The following is a 23,322-nucleotide window of genomic DNA, read 5'->3' on the forward strand; positions in this document are numbered from 1 at the left end:
TCCTGAGAGAAGTCATTTTCAAAGTACCAAATCTGATCTGTGTCAAGGGATCACATGATTACGTGCAAGTTTAGAGATATTTTTATATATCGCCACCAAGATGGAACTAGTCATTGTTTGTTTAACGCGCACAACTCTTCTCAATCATTATCAAAGTTAGAAAGCTATTATATATATATATATATATATATATATATATATATATATATATATTACAATCCAGCGAATGAAAATTTACATATTTTCTTGTCTTCAGAGATTGAGACCAGAAGAAAAACTCAAGGAGAAGATGACCGAACCTTCCAAACAGACAACAACAGAAGAATCAGCAAATCCAGAACCAGACCACATCTTGAGTCCAAGAAAATCGTTGCAGCTAAATCAAAAGAAATGGTGGATCTCTGTTTTATTATGTTTTTTCTTAGTCGTGCTCGGAGATTCTCTCGTCATGCTTCTCTTGAACTTCTTCTACGTTCAAGACAACCGAGAAGAGAGTGACCAAGATCGACAATACAAAGGAACATGGTTGCAAGCTCTTGTCCAAAACGCTGCGTTTCCAATCCTTATCCCTCTCTTTTTCATTTTCCCTTCACGAAAATCTAACCAAGAAACCAACAATACTCGTTTCCTCTCATTTCGTCTCATCGTCCTTTACGTTGTTCTTGGTATTCTTGTTGCTGCTCACAGCAAATTGTTTGCACTCGGGAAGTTATACGCAAACTATGGCATCTTCACTCTGATTTCCGCGACTCAGTTGATCTTTACCACGATTTTCACAGCCTTTATTAACCGTTTCAAGTTTACCAGGTGGATTATCTTATCGATAATCATCACCATTTTGATTTATGTTTTCGGTAGTCCTGAATTTGGAGGAGAGCCTGATGAAAACGAAGAATTCTACAACATCCAAGCTTGGTTAACTTTTTCTGGTTCTGTTGCTTTCGCGTTATCGCTCTGTTTGATCCAACTCGGGTTTGAGAAGCTATTGGTGAAGACAAAGAGATATGGTAACAAGAAAGTGTTTAGAATGGTCTTGGAGATGCAAATATGCGTCTCTTTTGTCGCCTCGGTTGTTTGTCTCGTGGGTTTGTTTGCGAGTGGCGAGTTTAAAGAACTGAAAGGCGATAGCGAGAGGTTTAAGAAAGGAGAAACGTATTACGCTTTGAGTTTGATCGGGTTGGCTTTCTCGTGGCAGGTTTGGTCGGTCGGACTGGTAGGTTTGGTGCTCTATGTTTCGGGTGTGTTTGGTGATGTCGTTCATATGTGTACTTCACCACTAGTGGCTTTGTTTGTTGTGTTGGCATTTGATTTCATGGATGATGACTTCAGTTGGCCTAGAATTGGTACTCTGATAGCAACAGTTGTGGCTTTAGGATCTTACTTCTACACTCTGCACAAGAGAAACAAGAAGAAGATGGTGGAACTTTACCAAAGAGAGAACAATATTGAAGTTTAGTCTCTCATGTCAAATGTATGTTTGTCTTTCAAAATATATTCTTGTTCTCGTGAATACAAAACATGTTGTATCGATCTGAAATTTGTGTAATATGTTTGTTAATTGTTCTATTTAGTTTGATTTTTTTTTGTTCTTTACTATACTCAGTTAATGAGGGTTTGTCATTATAGTTGGAAAAAACGAAGACATTGATATTAGTTGGTCGTAATTAAAAGAATAAACTTTGTGGCTATTAACTAATGTATTGGAAGAAAATGATAGAGAGAGTGTTTATGTGACTTTAAGAAATATGACTTGGAACAATTTTCTAACTTGATTACAAATGAAAGGGAGAGGTGATACATATATATAGCCACTAAATTACAAAATATTTAGAGTTAGGTGCTCACGAGATGTGTGGGTTATGTGTTTTTTTAGTTGAATAATACGGTCGTTGATTTTTTTTTTTAAAATTCTAATTTTTTGTTTTATTCTTCTTACATTTTTAATCTTTAATTTTTGTACAAATTGTTAGAATATATATCTATTTTCATAGTTAATATTAGTTCAATAAATTCATACAACATATTTGATGTATGTTGGGTAGATTCCATTCCATAATTATTTTATAAGTTTATAACTATGTCGAGTTGTCGACACAAACGAGTGGTCCGAGACCATAATGAGTCGTTTTCTAGCTAGCTCATCATTAATTGTTTAACGCGCATCTCTCGTCAACCATTCTCAAGATATGGAAAAATATTAGATAATATCCACAGAGAATGAAATTTACATAATAATTTTTAAATCTTCGAAGAGAGCATAGAAAAATCATGGAGATGACCGAAGCTTCCAAACAGACAACAACTCATGGTAACTTCACTATCTTAACTTCGGTTAAATGCTTTTGTTCTTGAAATAAATAATTAAACTGATAGTTCCTAATTTTCTTTAACCAAAACCAGAACATGTTCAGAATCCAGAACCAGACCAAATCTTGAGTCCTAGACGATCTTTGCAACTAAAGCAAAAGAAATGGTGGTTCGCAGTTGCGTTATGTCTGTTCTTAGTTTTGCTAGGGGATTGTCTCGTTATTCTTCTCTTGAACTTCTTCTATGTTCAAGACCGTCGTGGAGAAGATGATAACAAACATCTACAGTACAATGGAACATGGATGCAAGCTCTGGTCCAAAACGCTGCGTTTCCAGTCCTCATCCCTCTCTTCTTCATTTTCCCTTCACCAAAACCTAACCGTGACACCGACAGTACTCGTTTCCTCTCCTTTCGTCTCATCTTGCTTTACTTCTCCCTTGGTGTTCTTGTTGCTGCTCACAGCAAATTGTACGCACTCGGGAAGCTATACGCAGGCTATGGCTTCTTCTTGCTGATCTCCGCGTCCCAATTGATCTGTACCTTGATTTTCACAGCTATCATTAACCGTTTCAAGTTTACCAGATGGATCGTCATATCGATACTTCTCACTCTTGTGAGCTATGCTTTTGGTAGTCCTCAATTTGCAGGAGAGCCGGTTGAAAACGAATATTTCTACAGCATCCAAGCTTGGTTAACTTTCTCTGCTTCGGTTGCTTTTGCATTAACTCTCTGTTTGGCTCAACTCGGTTTCGAGAAACTGTTGGTGAAGGCAAAAAGGTATGGTAACAAGAGAGTGTTTAGAATGGTCTTCGAGATGCAAATATGTATCTCTTTTGTCGCCTCCCTTGTATGTCTTGTGGGTTTGTTTGTAAGCGGTGAGTATAAGGAATTGAAAGGAGATAGCAAGAGGTTTAAGAAAGGGGAAACATATTACGTTCTGAGTTTAGTTGGATTGGCTTTGTCGTGGCAGGTTTGGGCAGTCGGGCTGATAGGTCTGGTGCTTTATGTTTCGGGTGTTTTCGGTAATATTGTTCATATGTGTGCTTCACCATTTATGGCGTTGGTTGTTGGTTTAACATTTGATTTTATGGATGATGAGTTTAGTTGGCCTAGAATTGGTACTTTAATAGGAACAGTTTTGGCTTTAGGCTTTTACTTCCACACTTTGCACTACAGAAACAAGGAGAAGATAGTGGAACTAAACCAAAGTGAGAACAATGTTGAAGTTTAGTCCTCTCATGGCATATTTATGTCTGTATTTTGGAAACTAGTCTTTTTCTTCTGAATGATGTATGCCTCTAATATCTGTATAATATTTTTTTTGTTTTTTTATATATATTTTATACTTTAAATTTTAAAAAATGTTGTTAATGAGGATTCTGTTATGAGCCAACTTATTGCTTGAGGATTAAGAAACGATTGAAAGCTTAGCTTTCTCTTAACCCTAATTCTATCTTAGAGATTAAGGTTAATTCTTGGGGCTTGGTTTTTCACTATTCATAATAGACCTTATATATGTTTTCATACAACTTAATCATAACCCTAATGCATAAAAAATCACTTTAAAATAAATAGGAAAATATGAAAACCAACTTCATACACTAACCACCAAAACTACTAATTAATTAAAATGTCCTAACCATACTCTAATCTACCTTACAATGATCATCAGGTTCTCTCTGTTAGAGTTTTATTTAATTACTTAGAATTAATTAAATTAAACTAAGAAGAGAACTTGTGTCCATCAATGAATATACACGTACCTTCATTCTTCGTATACGTCGGAAAGGACACATATACGTCGGTTGTAGAAACAACGTTTGGTGTAATATATAAACATATCACTTGACATAAACGAGACATAACAGTTTCGTCTCTTATTCTTCTTTCCATAAATTTCTGAAAGGAAAAACAAAGTATAGTTTGCTAGGAGTTCTGAAGATGTGTAATCCGGAGATCGATAGTTGTATCCTCAAGATAGACGTCCACTTAACTACTTACACCATAGTAGGGACGAAATTCTGTCTTAAGAGATTGCTCAAAGCAAGCCTCTATTATTCTACTGTTTGTTCTAACTTTGATTGAAGCGAGTATCTCTTTGATATGTGTGTTCGATCTGCTTCTATATTCTGGGAACAACAATCTAACACAGAATTTCCTCTTTGTTATTTTGGAATTGATAGATGGATCAATCTGCTGCAGTTGTGAAGAATCACATTGAGAAGTCTTTTGTATTCCGAGGAGTAGATTTCAAGAGATGGCAGCAAAAGATGTTGTTTTATCTAACAACATTGAATCTGGCACAATATGTGACTTCAGAAGCATCGGAACTACCGGTTGAAGGTGATATTTCAGATGAAATCATCAAGGCATCAGAGGCATGGACACAAAACAATTTTTTGTGCAAGAATTATATTCTTAATGCCTTGGATGATTCTCTCTACGATGTTTATCACATTTTCCAAAGACCAAAACAGTTGTGGGAACCATTGGAGAAGAAGTACAAGTCTGAAGTTGCAAGTGCAAAGAAATTTATCGTTGGAAAGTTTCTGAATTTTAAGATGAGTGACACCCTCCCAATGGTGAAACAAGTTGAAGAAATTCAAGTAACTGCTCATGAATTGAAGGATGAGGGTATGAGGTTGAATGAAACTTTCCTGGTTGCATCCATTATTGAAAAATTGCCTCCAACTTGGAAAGATTTGAAGACCCACCTGAAGCATATTCATGAAGATATGAGTCTTGAGCAGTTAATTCTGAAACTTCGAGTCGAAGAAGAAAATCGCAAGAACGAAAAATCTAAATTCTCGTCGATGGAAGCAATTACTTGGTAGAACTGTTAGTTTGGTATAACTTGGTAATACTTGATACAACTGTTTGTTGCAGGATTTCGGTGATAATGAACCGATGACACTAAAACCTATAAAAATGTACTTCTTAGCGGTGGAATATAACAAGAAGATTAAGTTATCTAAGAGGTGTTATATAAAGGAAGTTTTGACAACCTTTGATAAATTGAAGCATCCGCTCACTACGTTTGAGAGGAATTAGTTTGCGAACCATTCACAGTTCAAACACATTTGGCACTTACCAAGGGACGGAAATCACAAGGTTATGGGCATGTGGATTCTCCGTCTCTGAACGACATGCATTGAAAAGAAAAGGGAAGTTTGGTTCATTGTAAATGGCGTTCCCGTCTGTTATAGTATCAAGGAACACACCTTGATATCAGGATTCAACTGCCGCAACTATCCAATTGACTATAACAAAGCTGGAAGTAAGAACTTCGTGAATAGTCATTTTGATTCATTGAAGGTTACTCGTGAAGAAGTGAGAGAAAAGCTCAAGGACATGGTACCTATGGAACGGTCTCGAGATAGGTTGAAGATGGCTGTCCTATACTTTTTAGCCAGCATTATTAAAGCACCGATGAAGATAGGAAAAGAAGCACTAGAAATCAATGGTTTTTTTCAAAACGTGGTTAATGATCTTAATTTTTGTAAGACGTTTCCTTGGGGGAGATATTCGTTTGATTACATGCTCGGATCAATAGCTCACACGATGGATCATTTTTATGGGACCATCACTGAAGGTGTATTATGGCCGGTTCTAGGTTTCTGTATTCCTATGGAGGTAAGTAAAATGTAAATGAGATTTTGGATGTAGTTAAATGTTCTTATAATTGAAGCTAAGTCTAACTATATGTTTGTTGTGTAGCTTTTAGCATTTGAGGCGATTCAACATTTGAGGAATAAATTCATAGAAGATAATCTAGGCGCAGCCGTTAAATCTCCTAGGATGTGCAGGAGAAAATTTAAGAAAAGCGAACTAAGAGAGTTTCCTCTTGAGAAAATAAATGATGAACTTGAAGTTAGTGTTTATAGTTATTCTTATTATCCTATTTATCCTTTGCATATGAATGAGTTTCGGGTAATAGGTTTTTAATCTTTATATGTTTACAGGAAATAGATAGTATCCTAGGACCGGAAGATGATAATGAGAAGTCTCTTCTGGCTTGAATCACTGAAGAAGATGACGTCGATGATGCACATGATGTTGTTGTTAACAGTTGGATGAAACGTATGCATAAAGGATATCATATCAGGTTTTAAGACATGTCCAATGAAGATGTTCATTCCCGAGGAGAAGGAGGTGTAGTAAGAGGAGGAGTAGGAGGAGTAGGAGGAAAACCTGAGAACATGAACGAGGAAATAGCCTTGATTGAAGGACCCGTGAACCCTAGTGTAGCTGATTTGGTGGATCTCGTAAACACCTTTAAAAATGAGATGGGAGAGAAGATGAAATATATTGTGGATAGGCTTGAAGGGTGGGAAGAAAAAGTCACAACATTGGGAGAAAAAGTTGCAACATGGAAGAGAAATCAAAGGTAAGATTTGGTTTTTTTTGGTAATAGTATAGTATAACAGTAAGTTGGTAATATTTGTTAACAATAAATTATTGATTGCAGACGCGTGAAGATACGGCTAGTCCTTTAGACCCTGGAGACAATTCAGACCCTGCACCAAAAGATACGGTTGGTCCTTCATACCCACCACCGAAGCATATGACAAGGTCAACGAGAATTCAAGGGTGAAGACTATATTTTCGTGTTTTGTATGGTTTTTGTAATCCTTGGATGTTGTCTCGTTTTCGTGTTGCAGCAACTTGGTATTAATATCTGAAATTATTTTCGTCTTTGAGTAACTTGGTAAAACTTGGTAAAACAATGTTGTATTGATTTTATTTGAAATACTTGGTAAAACTTGGTATTAATATCTGAAATTATTCTCGTATTTTGAGTAATTTGGTAAAACTTCAGAAAACTATGTTGTTTTACTTGGTAAAACTTGGTAAAAATTGGTTGGTAAAACATGATAAAACATAGATAATTCTTAAGGGAAGTCTTACAACACATAAATAAAGGAAGATAGAGAAGTCTTACAACACATAGATAAGTAGTACAGACAAGATAGAATTATGAGAATCAAGGCCTACGCAACACTAATTCCTTCAGTTTTGCAATCTCTTCTACATTGGCATCCGCAACACTCATCACAAACTCTTTTAGGTTTGCAATCTGCATACGCATTTGCTCCATCTGATATTCAAGGAGTCTGAACCCTCAGAGCTTCACAGACTGCTCATCAACATCCTTCCTTAATTTACTCACCTCTTCTTTCACAACATCATCCCCGTTTTTACGAACATGGAAACCATTGTCCTGCACATAAAGATAAATACACTAGAATTCATGACGACAATAAAAGAATCAATGTCATTAAACAAAAATCACCTCAAACACAATGCATTTGAAGTATTTCCTTCCTTTGTCCACTTCGTTTGGAGAAATCTCTTCGATGATGCTTGCACTACATGAACAAAATATAGGAATACCGTAGTTACCATCACCATTAGCATAGACATATAATCCGTTGATTAGTTTTTTGTTCCTTTTCATATCCCCTATATATTAAAAGAGAAGCATTCTTGAAGAAAAGTTGATGTGTCGTCGTCATAGATCTCTTTGACCAATTTATTACTTGTCTTAATATTCAATAATATTACATAAACCTGCAATTGCTATTCAATTTATTTATATACACAATATTTTGCTCCTATAAATTCTAAAATTGGTAAATATTATTCAAATATTAATAAATATTATCCCCTACATATTTTTGAAATTATTTTCAAAACCTATGTATTATAATATAATAAAAAATTATAACATGGGATATAAAAATTATATATTTAAATCATATTTTCAAAAATATAAATAATATTATTTTTTATTGTTTAAATTTTTTGACCAAAAAAAATTGAAATTAATTTTGAATAATAGATATTGGAAAATCTTTAAAAAACAATTTGACGGCATCTTAAATTTATTTTAAACTATAAAATATTTAAGCTTTTGCAAATCCTAATTTTCAGTTTTCCATATAAAAATTTCTGATATATAAGACTACCATATATTAAAGATTCCTTAATTTCAAAATTAACATATTAAAAAATATAAAATCTTATATATATTTTTAATATTATTTCTTAAAGATTTCAAGGGACAGGTTTTTATAGATAAAAAAAAATATTATACCCCTTATGGAGTATGGCTACCGGGACGGATTTGACCCGCTTAATAATTTAGGTCATTCGTTTCTAGAAATTTTAATATTTTTGATGGTTTTTATCCGTTTCATAATTTACAATTTTTATACAATTCTGATTAATTACTAATTCGGTAAACATTAGATTCAGGTATGTTGTTTTGTGAATCTTAATTTTATGCTGAAACCTTTATTATTTCAAAATTCACAAACTGGATGAAACCAAACTAATATAAGTTTGAACGGTAAATAATTATATCTATAAATGTAACTCTATGTTTACATAATATATTACAAACCTTATAGTAAACATAGTTTTTGAAATCAATCACGAACGTACGTGCGGATCCGTACCTAGTCCTTGTAGTATAGATCCTCTGTCTCCATATTAGCAAACTTAATGAAATTCACATAAAAAATAGAATAATATGATACACATGTTTTGATTGTGTGATTTCGATTTATTTATGTTACAATGTAATTTATCTAAATTATATTTGAAGTTTATTACAGTTCTGTTGGAATACTATTTGAATTTCCTAATATATACATTTTTGTTTTGGTCTAGCAGCATATACTATGCATATTCTAGGATGGTGATAACAACGACAATAGCACACATTACTAAGTTATATATTTTGCTATTTTTCCTGATATCTTATAATAAAATTTTAATCATTTTATAATCAGTTTTTTTTTTGTGGGAATAATTTCTTCGAAAAAATTGTTTATAATTCTTACATATTTTTCTTACTAAGTCTGATGTCGCTATTTACTACGGACAACTCAACGAAGCAATTTATATCGCTTGTTAACTAAGTAAATTTAATAAATAAAATCAAATATTTGACAAATAAAATTCAGTAACTAAATCCAGTGGAACAATTTACAACTGAAAATATTCAACAAAAGAAAAATTGGATAGTAATACACGTTTACATCATTGACCACGATTTGAAGGTGCAAATATAAGCGTGCGAGTTGTAAGCGTTATAAAGAGTTTTACATGCAAAAATATTTTTGATCACAAGGATATATATGCATTTCCACATAGATCAAAGTCAAGTCACGAGACTTAGTTCTATATCTATTAGTAGAAAAGTGCATTGTTTGTTTGTTTGTTGTTGTCGTCTTTTTGTTTGTTGTCTTTTGGCTGGAGAAAAAATGAAGCACATTGTTTGTAACGTCTATAAATTTCAACTCTTTATCACTTTGAAAGAAAATATACAAACATCTTTGAATTCAAGAACCAAAAAGAAAAAAAAGATGAAGGTGCAATTTTTCATCCTTCTTTTGATAATCTCATGGCTTACACAGAAGATTACTTGTGTTCCTCAAGAATCTCGAGTACTAGATAGAAGTAGTTTTCCTGATGATTTTATTTTTGGAACTGCTATATCAGCCTTTCAGGTATTATAAGATGACAACCATAATATGCATTAACGAAAAAGTTGGTAACAGGAAATCGGTAATCGGTCCATTTCCAAAGTTTTAATGTTTTGTTCTTCTCATATTCTTGTTGTGAGTAGTTGAAGAATAATATGAGATCATTGAAGCCATATATAAATATTAATTCCTTCGATGTCTGAATATACAAAAAAAAAACATATCAGCCTTGTACAAGTAGTGTTTTAATGGTTCTTCTAACATAGATTAAATCTTGGACATTAGTTTTGTTCTTGTTTGGGAGAAGGAGCTGCTGACTCATGTAGTTTCATAGTCTTAGATATTGTGGATTATAGGGTGGCTCCAATAAAGTGATATAAGTGAAGTTTTTTTCTCTTTTTTTAAGGTAAAAAAAAAAGTGAAGTTTCTTTTTAAAGAAGAAAAATATAATAATTAATATGTGATAATAAGTTTTTTATTTTTTTATTTTTTTATATTTTTGATAAGGGCTTTCAAATGATAATAAGTTGGTTTCACCTTATATAGCTTATAAAATTATAATAAAACCTATAAAATTGTTTCTAGTTTTGTCTGCATATTAAATTTAGCTAGTCAATTTATCCATTATATAGAGTGAAGCTGCTACAAGTGAAGGTGGAAAATCGCCAACTATTTGGGATTACTTTAGCCACACATTTCCAGGTCTTTTGTATTTTAAAAAATATTTATGTAACCTTCACTAATTATATATATATATATAAATAATAGTGAGTAACAGTATATATATATATATATATATATATATAATAGTGAATAGCAGATTTATAATAAGTGAGTTATTTAAAAGTGCAGAAAGAACCAATATGCATAATGGAGATGTGGCCGCCGATTTTTATCATCGTTATAAGGTATTACAAATTATGTATGTTACTGTGGATCCTTAGTTTTATTTACCTAATTGTTTAAATGACCAAAAAATCATTAAATCAGGATGACATCAAACTGATGAAAGGGTTAAACATGGACGCTTTTAGATTTTCGATTTCGTGGGCCAGACAAATACCTAGTAAGTGTAGTAGTAGTTATATTCTTGTTTTTCTCAAAAATGAATTTATCCAAATTCAAGTATTTATCAAATGTTATACTTTTGATATAAAGGTGGAAAGGTAAAAGATGGAATAAACAAAGAAGGTATACAATTCTACAAGGCTCTTATAGACGAACTTATTGCTAATGGTATGTCTCAATCAGTTAATATATATTAATAAAACTAAACCCCTCTAGTCAAAATCAATTACTGAGTAGGTATGGATGATTTTATATATGTTATACGGTTTGGTGGGCAAAATTATGTAGGCATTCAACCTTCAGTGACTCTCTATCATTGGGACCATCCTCAAGCTCTTGAGGACGAGTATGGTGGTTTTTTAAGCCCTCAAATAATGTAAGCTAACTAAACAAAATATTCAAAGAGATATTAACTTACCTATTTTAGTTGTTTACAAAATATTATGACTAACACTTCTTTTTATTTGATAATTCAGAGATGATTTTCGAAATTTCACAAGAGTTTGTTTTGAAAATTTCGGAGACAAAGTTAAGATGTGGACAACTATCAACGAGCCTTATGTCATAAGTGTTGCGGGCTATGAAACAGGCAACAAAGCGGTTGGAAGGTGCTCAAAATGGGTGAATAGCCGGTGTCAAGCCGGTGACTCAGCTGTTGAGCCTTACATTGTATCACATCACCTTCTTCTTTCCCATGCTGCAGCAGTACAAGAGTTCCGAAATTGTAACAAGGTATATATATATTCTTTTCTATCATTTATAACACACTTATACACATTCATTATTGAATTTGAATCTACATTACATAACGGTCGTATTACTATATAAATATTTTGATGATATAGTTTACTAAGAAATAAATAAATTGTCTCATGGGACAGACTTTACAAGATGATAAGATTGGGATAGTGCTATCGCCTTGGTGGATTGAGCCTTCCGACTCAACTTCTTTTACTGACAAAGAAGCTGTTGAACGAGGCCTTGCCGTAGAGGTAGATTGGTAAGTTATACTTTCGAAATAACGTAGAAAATTATATATTTTGGGGTCATATATATATTCTAAATGTACTTCTGTTAGGCATTTACATTCGGTGATTTACGGAGATTATCCAGAAATAATGAAAAAGCATGTTGGGCATAAACTCCCTTCTTTCACACCAGAGGAATCAAAGATGTTGATAAATTCTTCAGATTTCATCGGAGTAAATTATTATAGCGCACGCTTCACCGCTCATCTTCCTCGCATTGATCCTGGTCGGACCCGATTCAGAACTGATCATCATTATGAGAAGAGAGGTAAGGATGCTAACTTGTAAAATCCCCAATATTTATTTTTCTTGTATGATTTAATTAAGGTGAAACTAGTAAACTAAACTAATTTTCTTTATATATATACATTAATTGCGAGCAGTAACAAATCATAGTAACCACCAAATCGGACCAGGGGTATGTAACGTTTAATTATTTATAACCCACATTTTTTGAAATATCTTAACAAAACTATCCATAAACATTTTAAGAACGTTTTTTTTTTTTTTTTGGTCAATCAGGAAGAGTGAGGCATAATACACTCGTACCCAGAAGGTTTACGAAAACCAAGAGTTTCTGGGAACTGGAAGAAAGACCTTCGGACTCTTGGACATGGAAAGCTATACTCAGACTTAGGCCCCTAGCGGAACAATTCGTCAGAGTTACAGTGGGGAATGGAACCAAAGCAAGTTTCTGGTTCGATTCATGGACCCCCCTGGGTCCGCTTCTCAAGAGCGTTGGCCCTACAGGACCTTCACTTCTGAGAATTCCTCTGTCAGCAAAGGTAAAGGATGCGTATAACTTATCTGGCTGGTCCCTTCCTTCGCCACGATCTGATGTTGCTCTGGAACTCCATGCGTATCTAACTACCATTGAGCTTCCAGTTTTATCAGTGGAAGACGATATCTTTAACTGGGTAGTGGACTCTTCTAAATGTAAGGATTTCTCCTCCTATCTTACTTGGGAATCCCTAAGGCCTAGAGCTGAGGAAACAGAATGGCATGATATAGTTTGGTTTCGTGGATCCATCCCGAAGCATGCGTTCAACATGTGGCTGTGTCATCTCAACAGGCTCCCTACAAAGCAGCGTCTACTTAAATGGGGCCTCCTGCAATCAGCGGAATGTACCCTCTGTTTCTCTTTTGATGAAGCCCGTGATCACCTCTTCCTATCTTGCGCCTACTCTCGAGAAATTTGGAGATTGGTCTTCCAAAAGCTTGATCCATTCAGAAGTGCCCTCCTTTCTTGGTCTGAACTTCTATCCTGGATTAGAGCTTCTTCTGCCCGATCTCCCTCGCTTCTACGCAAAATCGTCGCTCAAGCAGTCGTTTACAATATCTGGAGACAAAGGAACAACTTCTACCACAACAGTCAAGCAATACCACCGTCTACTATCTTCCGGATGCTCAATAAAGACATCAGGAATATCATCCATGCTAGGAGCCATCGCAAACGGTTCAGTCGTCTGATGGAGCTCTGGCTTGTCTAAATATCACTTCTGTGATTTTTCCCAATGTTTGTTCTCCTTGTTTTATTCTTTTTGCCAAGGAGTCAAAAGCCATAGGCTATCTTGTATCAGCCAAACAGTTCATTACTATTCTAATGATATTTACAGTTAAGCAAAAAAAAGGTTTACGAAGACTTCTTAACTACATCAAAGATAAATATAATAACCCTATCATCTATATAAAAGAGAACGGTGAGAACAAAAAAAATAGAATAATTGCTTTACCTTTTTCTTAGTGAAATTGAATAAGTATTTTTTCTTGATTAGTTTTTTTATTTGCTAAATAACTTACTTTGCAGGAGTTAATGACTACGATGATGGTTCAAAATCACGGGAAGATATGCTCAATGACACATTTAGGATAAGCTACCATAAGGACCATCTTAAACAACTTCACAAAGCTATAATGTAAACTCCAGTCCACAGGTTACATATACATATTAAAAGTATGATGTTTTAAAGGCAAGAAGTTATATTAAGCTGACTACTAAAAATATTTATGTCTTTAAACGTATTAAGTTCTTTATTCTTTTCACTAGTATTATATTGGAATTTTATTTATATTATTTTTAACACTAATTATTAATATATAAGCATATACGAAAATACCAAGAAAATATAATTTTAAGCACAGATTCGATAAAATTTCATCCAAAATTTTTGCAGTACGCATTTTTCATGTGCTACTAACTTATTAAAAAAAAATTCTTTTTCAAAGATCTCCATAATCATTTTCACCAAATTAATTCAATTTTTAACTGTTTTGGAACAGAGATGATGGGTGTGACGTCAGAGGATATTACATCTGGTCTTTACTAGACAACTTCGAGTGGGAGTTTGGATACTCAACCAGATTTGGTCTGTACTATGTTGACTACCAAAATCGCAAACGGTACCCTAAAAATTCCGTTAATTGGTTCAGACAGTTCCTGAGTAGACCACCGGTGGTAAAAACTGAAGAAACACACAATGAAGAAGTATGGAATGTGTTAGGTGATGAAGAATATAGTAATAAGACTGGTTTAGAGGGTTTCAAGAGTTCAGTTAATTCTATTGTCTATCTCATGAAAAATGGATCGAGAATTGAAGAAGACAAAGAAGAAGAAGAGAAAGGTTTTTGTGCTCTTTTGAATCCTAATGACCAGTTGCGTTTCTTGCTAAAGCCACGAAAATCTTTGGGGCTCTAGAGAACTCTTTTAGGTTTTCTAGTTGTGGTGTTTCAGTTCTATGTATATTATCAATAAGGGAAATATGAATTCTATATGTATTAGTGAGTATGGACTCTAATTAATTACGTGAAACTAGTAGTGTATATTATATATGTATGGTCTTTCGCTTTTTTTTGTTGTATGTTTCTGTATAAGGTTTTGAAAATTGAAACAGAGAGATATTATCTCACTTGAGTAGACAAATTTAAGAGTTCTGTAGATAATTGCAAAATATAACACGACAGGGTTTGATTTTTGTAGTCAATTAAATTTAGTTGACTACAACTACAAAAAAAGTCAAGGGTTTAAAGGCATGTAAAAACGAAATATGCACTTACACAAGGTAGTGAATTTAGTTGGCTACAAAAAAAGTCAAGGGTTTAAAGGCTTTTACACAAGGTCTTGCATTGAAATCCCAAAGAATGCACTTTTTCTGCATATTAATGATGCAAGACTAATCGGAAGTCTTAAAAATGTTATAGACAGAGCCGTCCGTTATGGTCTCTGGTGTTAGAGGTAAGAATATTCATCTTGTAAAAATCATCACTTGATCTGAGTATTATGAGGAGGGCTGGACGTAATGAAATTGTATGTGGAGTAGTTCATGATAATCATATATTTTACATGTAATTAAGTCTGATAAATTGATCATGTGTAATAGGAATATGTCAAGATATCTATGAAGATAATGTAGTTTTTACGACAAAACAAATATCTTCTTTCCAACAATTTCTCTATCTTATTTGACTTTCATTTCCCTCGTACAATAACATCTAATTTTATTGAACGACATGGAATTTCACTAAATGCATCGTAATCTTATACAATAACATGTAACTGAGTAGGCAATGATTGAGTCATAATCTTACACAGTAATATGTAATTTTAGTGAACCACATAAGATTTTAATAAAAGAGTCGTAATCTTATATAATATCATGTAATTTTAGTAAACACTCTGGGATTTTAATAAATAGGCTAAAGTGTATACCAAGTCGAGAAAGATAGTTAACAATCGAGTGGTAGGACAGCAACCACGGAACAACTACAATCTTTTTCATTGTAAAACAAGTTATTTTAGGAAAATACGTTCATCATTATATTTCAAGTTGCGTTGCTTAAGATTTGATAGAATTGTAGAAAGAAATATTATGTTGCATTGGGAGAAGTTTGTTATGAAAAATAACAATTAGTGAATTGTAATATAGATGTGTTTTGGCAAAACACATGATGAAAATAACAGATGTAAGTTAGTTGATATGCGAAACAATAATCATTAGTTACATGGTTTTTTACCAATAAAACATCTTGTTTACTAATAAAACATAGACATGGTGATACCTACCTACTATATATGTCGCCTATATGAAGTTAGCCTACCTACAGCTAAGAATGTCATTATTTCACCTCTTGGGGACAACTACTATACCAAATGTGGTACTTTCTTAATTATGTTCTGTTTTTATGGTATCTACTACATATTATCTAGAAAAGAGAAATTACTTTCTTTTTTGTATTGATTATTTTCTAAGAGAAATTACTTTCTAAGATGTAAAACTTAGAAATTCTTAATTTTTTATTTTAATGAGATTAACTTTCAATATGTTAGCCTTTCATTTTCAACTGAATCAACCAAACAAAAGTAGTTTGATTTCATTTTCCTTTTTTTAGTTATTTTATATTTTCAATATTTATTTTTGTAAATAGTAATTGATTGCATAATTTTACTACAATTTTAATTTGAAAATGGAAGAAATATATTTATTTGTTTCTCATATAACTTCTAAGTACATCTTCTTAAATTTAGAACTTTTCATATATAAATGTTAATAGTTGGTTTGACAAAAACAAAAATGTTAATAGTTGAAACTTTTTAACACTTGTTAAACTCATTTACATCTGTAAAATATATAATTTATAATAAAAACCAACCTTTTGGATAATAAGATATGTTGTAAGTTTAATTCCTTTCTCTAGAAACCTCTCTTGATTCAAAACGGTAAGAAATCTACAAAATAAACCACAGAGAAACCTCTCTATCTATCTCTACAACTAAAATCCACTGATCAGCTTCTACTCCATTAGCTGATCAATCAATGATCATCATCATATCAACAAATCGATCTCAATTTTGTGTAAACTGAAAGTAAAAAGACGACGACGGACGAACAAGACACTGATCAATCATCAAATCAAATGCGTTCTTCTTTTTTTTTTACTTTCCGTTCAAAGGTAATATCAATCGTAAATCGGTTCGTAACCTCACGACACTGCCTCGAATCGCTTCTAAATATTGTAGTTTTGTCGTAACTAATCTTAGACGAATTTAGGGTTCTTTGTAGTAAAAACAACAGTGTTAAAGGACAAGCCTTGTCGGGTTTTTAATTGAATTCTAGATCTGTTCTGTCATAATTTTCATCTGGGTTTTTTCAATTCTAGTCTTGTGTTGTAGTAGTATCAGTGGTGATCACCCACTATTGCTATGTTTCAGTGGTGCTTTGTAAAAAGCTGAAATTGTTGACTTTTATGTTTCTTTGTCTTCATAATTAAACTCCATGAAATTATTGTAAGCTTGGAATAATAAAAAAAAAAAAAAAGATTAGGTATTTTGTTGATTTGATTCCTTTGTTTTTGTTTCACTCTTTGTTAGTTTCATTGCCCACAGTGGTTAGATATCAGGGCAGTGAGTTATTATATAGCTCTTGTGGATGTTTATACTGGTGTACAAGATTTAAGAATGTGCTTGTTGGTTCTGTGAAATTGTCTAATTTGTATAATAATATATTCTCAGAACGTGGTAAGATAGTAGAGATTGGCTAACTTTTTATTTCTTTTATGAAAGTGAGTTGGGAGATATTTTGTTTCTCTTCTCTCGTTTTATTCTTCTTGCGTGTTTTTAGTGTTGGGATATTTTTGTGTTTTTGTTAGTTTTCTCTCTTGGAAAGTATTGGAGAAGACTTTGGTTTTTATATGTTGTCATTTTCCAACGATCTGAATCCTGTGGGTAGATATTCTGATAATTTACTTGCACCTTTTTTGACGTTAAAATAAGAAGACTGGTGCTTTGATGGGATGATGGGACATCATATTGCTAAGATTTATGGTGTTATCATATACTACTAGTACGTCTTATCTTGAGAACAAAGACCATGGAATCTCACCTGGGAAATGGAGTAGGCAGTTCGAGATCTGCCAAAAGTGTAAAGAACACTTCTAGTTCAGTTGATTGGTTGGGTAGAGATATGGTTGAGATGAAGATAAGGGACAAGACAGATGCTGATGAGGAGAGAGTAAGTTTTGCATCTCCTTTTTAGGTGTTTTTTATTTTATCTTGAACTGTTGTAGCTTATCTTCCTTTCTCATCGACGAACCATCTATTGATGAACTAGTTTGCTATGTTACAGGACAGTGAACCAGATATCATTGATGGGGTTGGTGCAGAACCTGGCCATGTGATCAGAACTACACTCCGTGGACGAAATGGTCAATCAAGACAGGTTAGATGGTCAAGAAAAAGTGTGTTTAGAATATTAGTGAGACGTACTGATCTTTATACAACTGTTTAATTTTGATTGACAGACAGTTAGTTACGTAGCAGAGCACGTAGTCGGAACTGGTTCCTTTGGAATGGTTTTCCAAGTAAGTTAGATTTTCTTTCTTGTTGTCTTGCTATTGCTTTAAGATTCTCAAACGTTTTATGTATCCTTGTGGTAGGCTAAATGCAGAGAAACTGGGGAGGTTGTTGCCATCAAAAAGGTTTTACAAGACAAGCGGTACAAGAACAGGGAATTACAAATTATGCAGATGCTGGACCATCCGAATGTTGTTTGTTTAAAGCATAGCTTCTATTCAAGAACAGAAAATGAAGAGGTTTATCTGAATCTTGTCCTTGAATTTGTTCCCGAGACTGTCAATCGTACTGCCAGAAGCTACAGTAGAATGAAACAGCTGATGCCATTGATTTATGTCAAACTCTACACTTATCAGGTGATTACTTCGTGTTTTTGACATTTATTGCTTCTCTTTATGTAAGCCTCATAAGTACCCATTCAAAATATTTAGTTTCTTTGATACAACTTTTGAACTTTTCGTTAGAAGTTGGAACTGTTGAACATAATTGATTGTCTCTATGCAAAGGAAGTGATGCTCAAAATTTTGTAGAACTCTTTAACTTAAGTGTGAATCGAACCTGAGAATTTTTTGGACATTCTCCAATGATCTTTGAGGATTTTATGTTAATGGGTACAGATTTGCAGTGGACTTGCTTACCTTCATAATTGTTGTGGTCTTTGTCACCGTGATATTAAGCCCCAAAACCTGCTAGTAAGTTTCACTTTTCTGTAAGCTACTTTTGTTTGATTTCTTTTTATAGTAAGGTCTTTGTCACCACACATAAGAGTTTTAAAGACACTAGTATAGATATAAGACAGTGTTATTTCTACAAAGTTGATCATTATATAGTAGGTTGGATACTGAAGTGATAATATTTCGTTTTTACATGCCTGGAGAGTTTTAACAACGGGGTTATGTATGCATCTCGCTAATGTTTATTTTCATTACTCACAGTGGTACTGGGCTTCTGTTCCGTAGTTAATTTCACTGGAGATGTTATTAGTTCAAGCAGGATGTTAAAATTTAACCTTTAGGAAATAGTTTTGGTTTTTAGCTGGTCAGTTTGCTGGTTCAAATATTTAGAATCCTCTTTTCTTGTGATTTTACAAAGAATGAACTTATTTCATTAATGTTGCAGATGTCTAGACTCGCCGTACCTGCAATTGATTAAATTTTTCTTAGAAAATGTGGCATGTTAATATCAACAAACTTATACTTGGCTTTACACCTATTTTGATGTGCAGGTGAATCCACACACACATCAGCTAAAAATTTGTGACTTTGGGAGTGCGAAAGTGTTGGTAAAGTTTATCAGCTGTATAGCTCTTAGTGGTTTATTTTTCCTGGTTCATGCTTGGATTATGACGTGTCATGCTCCACAGGTGAAAGGAGAACCCAATATTTCTTACATTTGTTCAAGATATTACCGTGCCCCCGAGCTCATTTTTGGAGCCACTGAGTACACAACTGCAATAGACATATGGTCCACAGGTTGTGTGATGGCTGAACTGCTTCTTGGACAGGTTGGACTACTATTTTTGTATTAGTTATATAATTTTGTGCTTCTTAATATATTTCTTCGCTCTCTTAGTCTTTCCGCTCTCGTGGATTTGTTATACAGCCTCTGTTTCCTGGCGAAAGTGGAGTAGATCAACTTGTCGAAATCATAAAGGTAGGTATCTTTGCAATCAATTCTTTTAGTGTTTAGTTTTATTTACAAGAAAATGACATCTGTCAGAGCTGGCACTGATTAATAGATGCTCACTGCTGATGATTCTTTTGGGTACACCAACAATTCTTTTACATTTTTTTCTATATGAGATTTTAATTTTCATGCAGGTTTTGGGTACACCAACAAGGGAGGAGATCAAATGTATGAATCCAAACTACACAGAATTTAAATTCCCTCAGATTAAACCTCATCCTTGGCACAAGGTATGCCGCTAGTCACCTAATCAATTGGATTCTAGGAACTTCATAATTTCATATTTCATTCCTCTGGCTCAGAGAGCAATTTGACAACCTTACTGAGAGACATGACTTAAGACGTAGTACTTTTTGAATGAAATAAAGTACTTCTGTTTAATCAATGGAATCTTTGTGTATAAGATCGTTATGCAAACAAAGAATTTGAAATCAATTATTAGTCTTCATAATCTTGGCTTTTCTCCCTTGTTTAATCTTCTAATTAGAAGAAGTTTTATTCAGCTGACATTACATAACTCTGTAGCTTGCTCTATATTATTCCTATCTTTTTTTTTGTGCCCTGTGCTAAAATTTCGCTTTGGTAATCTTCTTGGTTTTTACAGCACAAAAGAATCATGTTTTTGTTCTTTTCAGGTCTTCCAAAAACGTTTGCCACCTGAAGCAGTAGATCTTCTTTGTAGGTTCTTCCAGTATTCTCCTAATTTGAGATGCACAGCGGTACACTATTCATAGTTTTCTCTGATTTTGTTACATATTCCACTTTCATATATTGCTTGGAATTAGAATCAGAAGCTAACCCATTTATAAATATGTCTTATGGTGTTCTGATAGGTGGAAGCTTGTATCCACCCGTTCTTTGATGAGCTAAGAGACCCAAACGCTCGTCTGCCAAACGGCCGGCCACTTCCTCCACTTTTCAATTTTAAACCGCAAGGTAAGGTTCCCTTATTTTGCTTCTTTTTTTTGTTGTTGTTAAAATTCTTTTTCGGGGAAGAAAATTATTGGGTTGATCCCGAGCTCAACTAGCTTGTAGGCTGCTTAGTCACCTATAAGTAGAAGCTCCCTACTCCTGATTTCTAATAGTCATACAATTATAAACCATAATCAACAATATCATATGCTCTTTCAGCAATGAGCATAGTTAGTAAACTGAAGTTAGTTATTTAGAATATAAGGACCGATGTAAGATTCTCTTGAGCCTTGTATAGAAAAAAAGTCTTCCAATGTGTTCTTCATGGCGTTAAGATCCAAATTGCTCGTCTCTTGTAGTAACCACCACTCATTATTCATATGAATCTGTGATCCTTCATCAGCTCGAAATCCGATATATATATGTGTGTGTGTGTGTGTGTGTGTTGCATGAATTGATTGATAAGCTTGTGTCTTACAGAACTCTCTGGTATCCCTCCTGAAACTTTGGACCGGCTTGTCCCAGAACATGCCCGTAAACAGAACCACTTCATGGCGTTAGACTCGTAAGTCTCTTCCGGTTTTCTGTACGACCTGTCGGGTGTTCTCGTCTTTCCTCTAAGCTCTCTAGATCTCAGTCTTTGGGAAAACCAGTAGAGCTCTCTCTGTAAACATAAATCACTGGAAAAAGAAGCAATGACTTTGTTGTATTAAGGTGCTTGCCCATCCTTTTGTTGTGTCGAACAGGGGATGCGTAAAATACAGCACTACTTTGCTAGATAATGTTGATATAGAGGAACATACTTACATTTGCAATACTATGCCATAACATAATTTTCCAAAAACATTGTGACAGAAATAAAATTTTGTTTCAGTTTGGTTTACTTGCCCATGGACCATTGTTACGAACTAGATTTGAACCAAAACTCTGTTACTCGAATTAGGCCAACCAATTTGTGAAAAAAATAATGAAAGTAGTATCCTTTCTAACCAATGAAAACTGACTCCAAAAAAAATGCGATTCATAACAAAACGAACTACCAAAATATAACAAGAATACAAATGAAGGTGGTTTTGTTTTGATCTGTATAATAATAATGAATTGAGACATAAAGATTGATAGTTAAAAGACTAAGAACAAATAAAAACAAAAACAACAAAGCAAAGAAAGCGACAATGGGAAATCAAACTTGTAAATCTTCTTGGTTCACTTCATCGAAAGACGATAGTCTCTCAAGAAAAAGGAATCAAATTTGGGACATGAATAGAGCAACCTGACTGATGAGGCACTTCATCTATCTTAATCTTTTTGCACATATCTCCCCTCACAACATAAACGTAAGCTTGTTTATTTTTATCGCTGCTACAACACATGATGAAGGTCTTTCCATATATGTTATCGTCGAGCATGTATCTTGAAAGATCGTGATAAAACCTAGGATAGTTAGGTCTTGAGACTGTCATGAACTTAAATCCACACCACATCGTTTCCATTGTCCCCACTGCTAATTTTCTTCTCTGTCACCCAAATCTTAGTCTTTCTTGTTGCCTTGCACTGTTCTAACAACGAAAACCGATCTCCCTTGTAAACCGCGAGGACATGAGTATGGGAATAATTTCTCTTCTTACACGGTAGGTCACAAAAGGGCTTGATTATCTCTTTCAAAACATCGAGGACGCGGATGAAATACCGACCAGTTTCTAGATTATAAGCTGTCCAATACAAATTTCCATCCAAGGACACATTGTTATAACGTAGCGATTGTTCTCTAGTGTACTTTGCAACGTACGTGGCATGATCAATAATCTTCCACGTTTTTGTTTCGAATTCGAACATGACAATTCCCTGGTGGCGATCGTGAAGACAATAACTAGTCCCAGCAATCTTGTTATAACTCTTGTCGGGTCCACTACCATTATAGACCATGCCACAAAAGTTGAATGGTCGAGCCATGGTTTGAATCCATCTAACCTGTCTCAACAACGGGTTCCACATCACGCCATGAAAGTCATATTTTCTATTATAACCGGAGTGATATGAGTCATATGACCCATATAAGAAGAAATACCCATCACCGTTACCATAGTCACGACCACGAAAATCAAAGTTTAAATCACACACTTTTATAGTTGGATCGTCTTTATTGAGATTGATGACGCTTATTAAGTAAGTTCGATAATCAGTACGTAACATGAATTCTGGTCGGGCGACTTTGTTGGCGAATATCTTATCGTTGAAAAGAGTGTTCCATTTTTTGCAAACGGTTCTGAAGCGAACGAGAAATTAAAGTAGAACGCGAACGAGTATCTCTTCTTCCATTAGGGTGTTTTTTTCTTCTTATCGAATGTATTAAGGAAGGGAAGAAGATTAATATAAAGTATTCATTTTTCTTCTAAACCACAGATCTTACGAATTTATCAACGGTCGATATGAAATCAATAAGATATGATTTAGGATAATTTTAGAAGAATTAATAAATGA

At 33.9% G+C, this 23,322-nt stretch overlaps 3 protein-coding genes and 3 pseudogenes across 6 annotated transcripts; 5 read left to right on the plus strand and 1 right to left on the minus strand.

Annotated features, from left to right (window-relative positions):
- The first annotated feature begins 210 nt into the window (after window positions 1-210).
- On the plus strand, window positions 211-1,593 carry LOC104700887 (putative purine permease 18 pseudogene; annotated as a pseudogene). The gene has a single exon (XR_015560695.1). The product of XR_015560695.1 is annotated as a putative purine permease 18 pseudogene (transcript).
- A 550-nt stretch (window positions 1,594-2,143) lies between these two features.
- LOC104700889 (putative purine permease 23) lies at window positions 2,144-3,701 on the plus strand. Its single transcript, XM_010416494.3, has 2 exons — window positions 2,144-2,308; window positions 2,401-3,701. The coding sequence occupies exons 1-2, from the start codon at window positions 2,269-2,271 to the stop codon at window positions 3,537-3,539; spliced, it is 1,179 nt and encodes a 392-aa protein (XP_010414796.1). The 5' UTR covers window positions 2,144-2,268; the 3' UTR covers window positions 3,540-3,701.
- A 5,942-nt stretch (window positions 3,702-9,643) lies between these two features.
- LOC104700890 (beta-glucosidase 29-like) lies at window positions 9,644-13,527 on the plus strand. Of its 2 annotated transcripts, XM_019227712.2 has the most exons (11): window positions 9,644-9,825; window positions 10,434-10,503; window positions 10,654-10,709; window positions 10,792-10,867; window positions 10,960-11,037; window positions 11,158-11,245; window positions 11,346-11,601; window positions 11,751-11,869; window positions 11,948-12,165; window positions 12,281-12,315; window positions 12,420-13,527. In XM_019227712.2, the coding sequence occupies exons 1-11, from the start codon at window positions 9,682-9,684 to the stop codon at window positions 12,426-12,428; spliced, it is 1,149 nt and encodes a 382-aa protein (XP_019083257.1). In that variant the 5' UTR covers window positions 9,644-9,681; the 3' UTR covers window positions 12,429-13,527. The 2 variants fall into 2 exon arrangements, with proteins under 2 accessions (XP_019083257.1, XP_087312912.1); XM_087456786.1 differs by lacking the exon at window positions 12,281-12,315 and having other exon boundaries at window positions 9,660-9,825.
- LOC147941143 (beta-glucosidase 29 pseudogene) lies at window positions 13,501-14,592 on the plus strand (annotated as a pseudogene).
- Window positions 14,593-16,553: 1,961 nt separating this feature from the next.
- On the plus strand, window positions 16,554-21,724 carry LOC104700891 (shaggy-related protein kinase delta). Of its 2 annotated transcripts, XM_010416495.3 has the most exons (13): window positions 16,554-16,844; window positions 17,668-17,902; window positions 18,017-18,109; window positions 18,192-18,251; window positions 18,327-18,599; window positions 18,861-18,935; window positions 19,469-19,525; window positions 19,607-19,747; window positions 19,846-19,896; window positions 20,064-20,159; window positions 20,565-20,648; window positions 20,763-20,865; window positions 21,322-21,724. In XM_010416495.3, the coding sequence occupies exons 2-13, from the start codon at window positions 17,762-17,764 to the stop codon at window positions 21,408-21,410; spliced, it is 1,263 nt and encodes a 420-aa protein (XP_010414797.1). In that variant the 5' UTR covers window positions 16,554-16,844; window positions 17,668-17,761; the 3' UTR covers window positions 21,411-21,724. The 2 variants fall into 2 exon arrangements, with proteins under 2 accessions (XP_010414797.1, XP_019083156.1); XM_019227611.2 differs by lacking the exon at window positions 16,554-16,844 and having other exon boundaries at window positions 16,908-17,902.
- Window positions 21,725-21,834: 110 nt separating this feature from the next.
- LOC104700892 (putative F-box protein At1g58090 pseudogene) lies at window positions 21,835-23,167 on the minus strand (annotated as a pseudogene).
- Window positions 23,168-23,322: the final 155 nt, after the last annotated feature.

This window comes from Camelina sativa, chromosome 7 (genome assembly GCF_030686135.1).
Source record: "Camelina sativa cultivar CO46 ecotype springtype chromosome 7, ASM3068613v1".
NCBI lineage: Eukaryota > Viridiplantae > Streptophyta > Magnoliopsida > Brassicales > Brassicaceae > Camelina > Camelina sativa.

Excerpts from the sequence above, each read along its gene's own strand:
- LOC104700889 (XM_010416494.3), top strand. The coding sequence starts at position 2,269 with ATGGAGATGACCGAAGCTTCCAAACAGACAACAACTCATG. Across the intron at positions 2,309-2,400 it reads CAAACAGACAACAACTCATG|AACATGTTCAGAATCCAGAA; the intron begins GTAACTTCACTA and ends AACCAAAACCAG.
- LOC104700890 (XM_087456786.1), top strand. The coding sequence starts at position 9,682 with ATGAAGGTGCAATTTTTCATCCTTCTTTTGATAATCTCATGGCTTACA. Across the intron at positions 11,038-11,157 it reads AGACGAACTTATTGCTAATG|GCATTCAACCTTCAGTGACT; the intron begins GTATGTCTCAAT and ends AAAATTATGTAG. Across the intron at positions 11,246-11,345 it reads TTTTTAAGCCCTCAAATAAT|AGATGATTTTCGAAATTTCA; the intron begins GTAAGCTAACTA and ends TTGATAATTCAG.
- LOC104700891 (XM_010416495.3), top strand. The coding sequence starts at position 17,762 with ATGGAATCTCACCTGGGAAATGGAGTAGGCAGTTCGAGATCTGCCAAA. Across the intron at positions 18,252-18,326 it reads CCTTTGGAATGGTTTTCCAA|GCTAAATGCAGAGAAACTGG; the intron begins GTAAGTTAGATT and ends TCCTTGTGGTAG. Across the intron at positions 20,866-21,321 it reads TTTCAATTTTAAACCGCAAG|AACTCTCTGGTATCCCTCCT; the intron begins GTAAGGTTCCCT and ends TGTGTCTTACAG.